Below are 4169 nucleotides of genomic sequence, written 5' to 3' on the forward strand. Positions count from 1 at the left end.
CGCGTACGTATGACATGCGTACATGTGTTACATATACGTGGAGGCCTTTCTGTAAATACGTGCAGGCTACAACGTCTCTTTTTTGAGGAAGTAAAACTCTTCCAAGGGCCGATTAGCAGCACCTTGGTGTTAGGCACCTGCTTTTCCCAAAGCTTCAATATATGCCATGATGCCATAAGCGTGCGCCAGGGGTGGGGGGTCCTGAACGGGGGCGCCCAAACCTTTTACGCAATCACGCAGGTGCGACCTGTCTATTGGATAGGGCGGCAAATGAAAAAGCCAAATTCAAACGAGCCGTGGAAACTGGCTGATTATCCGTGTACACATAGAACTCTACGCTAATGGGTACCCTCTCAAGTATAGTTGGAACTGAAATCCTGTGATCAAAGATTGGTCCTGAAATGTTTGAATTCACGCGGTGCTGCGTGAGTATTGCGCCGCGCCATACTCACGTATGTTGGCTGTGTCTATTGATCCCTTGAGATCTTGAAGTCTTGCTGTGCTCAGGAGTAGAATAGCTATGTGGTTATTGAGCTGTAGCACAAAGCTTATTCTCTATTTCGATGTGCTTGATACGAGATCAATCCTATCTTGGACCTATCCTATCTTGGCTATACTTGTGTTATCTGAATACCCTCGATTGGAATGAATCAACAAGAACTATGTAAGAACTATGTGAGAAGATGTCATCTTCATATTGGCTTGCTTCTGGCTAAGTTATGTACCCTCTTCCGTTGAGCATCTTTGTGGCTCCGTTATGTTTTCCAATCAGGCATCTGTACTTCCCTTAAAGCTAAGTTACGTTCCCTCACAATCTAATCGTAGTTCTTGAGGTTAAGTCTCGTTATCTCCTATCTAAGTGTTAGCCTCGCATAATGCGAGCCGCAATACTAGTATAATCTACCGCCACTAGAAATGATTTAGACCTAAAAATACAATCACCCAGTGACCCCGTAGCCTTCCAACAGGAGCTGCAAAACATTCACAGTTAGCTCGACTCGCAGCGAGTTCGATGCTTGAAGTCTCCGGGGATCACGTTCTGGATTCCGCTACTGGACTATCTAGGCTCGGAGCATCATTTTCAGTCACCGTCCTGGCGATAGTATCAATATATTGCTCGAAGCAGAGCAAGGATATGGCAATTCCAGCCTTGCTAGGAGGAAGGTTGGGTTCTGCAGCAGTACTTCTGCTAGTAGTACTAGTAGTAGTGCCCAAGTTGAGCACTAGGATCACGTCGAGCGTGATAACAGAACTAGATTGACTGTATATGGGTAGGACCTCATTCACTGCCGGGATCCAGTACCGATATTCTCGTCAACGTGTTTTAACTCAGTCTCAGACACCACCTTCGATAAGTTCTACTGAACCGGTGAAGGTTTTGGGCTATAAATGGAACCTTGCTGATGACACTCTTTCGGTGGTACTTCCTGATGTTAGTGAATGCCCTCTTAGGACTAGACGTGACTGTTTTCAAACCTTGAGTCGATATTTTGATCCACTTGGTATCCACATCGAGGCAGCGGCGAGGGAAAGATGGCTCTTTCGACAATTACTCGACCAGAACTTTCCCCTGAAATCTCCCGAATGTAGGCGGTGAGCGACTTTGTTCAGTTGCGTGGCCTTCCCATGGATGATGAACTCGACATGGCTGAAAGTCCGAGTCAGTCTCTATAGAGTGATGCCTGACTGCTATAACATTTGTGTAGCTCACTGTGGAACAAATATTAATATCTAGTTTACTACAGTGCAGAGATTGCTCACGGTGAGTGGGAGGGATGCTCGCAAGCTTCACACACGAAACGTGACATCTATGCTATGTCACCTGCGCGAGGAAATCACACGTGGCATGCACCAGCGTCGATATTAGGGGCCCACCGATTACAGTCTCGGCTCGTGTCGAACGTGGGATCTCACATCCCATCTCACGTGAGATCCACATCAAGCATTAGGTCTAGTAACTAGACTCTAGTTTCTGACAGAAACGAGGAAGCCATATATACATACGCGTATAACAACGCTGCAAGACCCACATCATAGCTCCCACTTCACGTGCACCTGAGAGTAGACACTATAATACACTGGGGTCAATGCACCACATGACCTATGGTATTGAGCAGTTTAGATTTGTGGTTGTCCTATGACGTGATGTGCCTCTGAACTCGACATAAGAAAAGGAGAGGGAGAGAGAGAGGCAAGGGAAACCATCGGATAGCTAATGAGGTGCACGCATACACATGTGCGTGACTGCGAAGCTGTCTCCTTCATTGACTACAGGATTGGATCAACTGAATGCTGATAGGCAAGATTGGTATCACCTAAAAGCTCTCAGAGCCGTGATGGGCACTAGATTACCTCCGCAATGCGGAGTCCGCATCACCTAATCGACAATGTACACGATCGTGATCCACGGCCGCTTGTGTTTGAGGTATCCCCACGGTGACGGTGTGACTCGTCTTGGCCTGTTGGTCAGCTGCGTTATATCTATTCACTATGTGTAGTTCGACTCCGCTCGTCCACTATTAGCTTCTTTTGTTGGTCGAGTCGGACAGTCCGACTGTACGGCCCTACCAGTGTGAAGTGGGAAGATAGATGCTGTCTATTTAGCACTGCAAAGCGTGTTCACGTGTACATGTGTCAACGATTAATTATATCAAGAAGAGATTGTGGATTCCTTCACGGATAACCGCTGGCACTTTCGCAAGCCGCGTTGGACGTAGTTAAATAATATCTGATAACTGCATTTCTCTTTAGGATTGTGTTGCCATAGTCACTGGCATCTATTAGGTTGAGTCCCAATCGACGACCTCAACGCAAAACGTGCCTCTGATCTCTGATCTCCCACCCAGCTTAGGCTCGTACACGTACAGAATAGACGTACACGTGCAAGTATAGCTGTACAGTCCGCCTGTATACAACAAAGTTGGTGCAAGAACCCTCGTGTTCAACACAAAGTGTTGTAACAAACCAGGAATGATAACACACCACGGCAGTGTGAAGAGGGTGTCTCCCTCCATGAACCTGAGGTTTTTCCTTCTCGCTGTTCGAGAACCGCCTCCTTCTTCACTTCAACAGTTGAAATCTCATCAACGAACTCTTCAGGTTAAGTCTCATTCGTAATGCCGTCCGCCTCCGGCCTCTTCTTGCTTGCCATTGTGACGCAAACCGCAGCGCAGGGAAAACCTGATATCCTTTACCAGGTTACCGCTGACTATCCAGCCGGTTGTTATGGAGGCCCTGGTCCAGGGGAGGGAAGCAATATTGCCGATCTTCAAGCGCCTTGCTGCATTTACAACGTGAAGGGATACACAATCGGCCCAAGGGAAGCTCGGATTCATAGAGAAACTGCTGGTATCATACTCAACACCAACAGGGAAGGATTATCTGGCACCATGCAAATAAATGTCACTTTGATGTTTAACCTCTCCCTGCTCCATCCCAAGTTTCTTGGTGTCGAAGTGGAGACGTATGGATTGGCTCACCTGAGTATCGGTGATGAAACCCGAAAATTCTACTTGTCCATAGGCGAACTCAACGTGAAGCGCTCCTATGGCACTGGAATGATGGTCTACGCTCCGATTAATGAGGCTGGTTTTATCCCTAACAAGGGGAGTGTTGTCCATATTTGGGGGTTAGATTCTCTAAAAGGTATGGCCACCTCATCCGGGCTGTTTTTAACTGCTACCCACAAACCCGCCACCAATGCAGAAGCTGTCGATTTCTTTTCAACAACAGACCTTTACGTGGAGGAGAGGAAAGATGGTTGGGACTACAAGTTGGAATACTTCTTTGATGATTTGACTCATAAAATCAAAGATTACGACAAATATGCTATCCGCGGCTATTTGCTGGACAATGTTGTAGTGTGATTCACACTGTGTGAATCTACGCAGCATCATGGTTCTATGCCTAGGCGGTGCGTGAGGTGGGTGGGGATAGTTTCTCTACCACAATTCTGATGCTTTACGCACCGTTCATATATCTTGAATTATACGAAGACTTTTGACGACACACATAATCTATTTACTTTTTCGCGTTTTTCATATCCATCTTTGATATAGCAGTAATGTGGTTCGCGTACTCCTGCTTTCTATTTCTCATCGGGATGCAGGTCTGCGCATCGCTGTGTGGGGTATTTAGCTTGTTCACGAGTACATTTCAACTTGAAGAGT

General features: G+C 46.7%; 1 protein-coding gene across 1 annotated transcript; it reads left to right on the forward strand.

The window, feature by feature from the left end:
* Positions 1–3116: 3116 nt before the first annotated feature.
* Positions 3117–3866, forward strand: Pmar_PMAR028826 (hypothetical protein; the record flags this gene model as incomplete). The annotated part of the gene is made up of 1 exon (XM_002771395.1): positions 3117–3866. One exon carries the CDS (start codon positions 3117–3119, stop codon positions 3864–3866), a length of 750 nt encoding a protein of 249 aa, XP_002771441.1.
* Positions 3867–4169: the final 303 nt, after the last annotated feature.

The sequence above is a fragment of the Perkinsus marinus genome (assembly GCF_000006405.1).
Source record: "Perkinsus marinus ATCC 50983 genomic scaffold scf_1104296962890, whole genome shotgun sequence".
NCBI classification, from domain to species: domain Eukaryota; phylum Perkinsozoa; order Perkinsida; family Perkinsidae; genus Perkinsus; species Perkinsus marinus.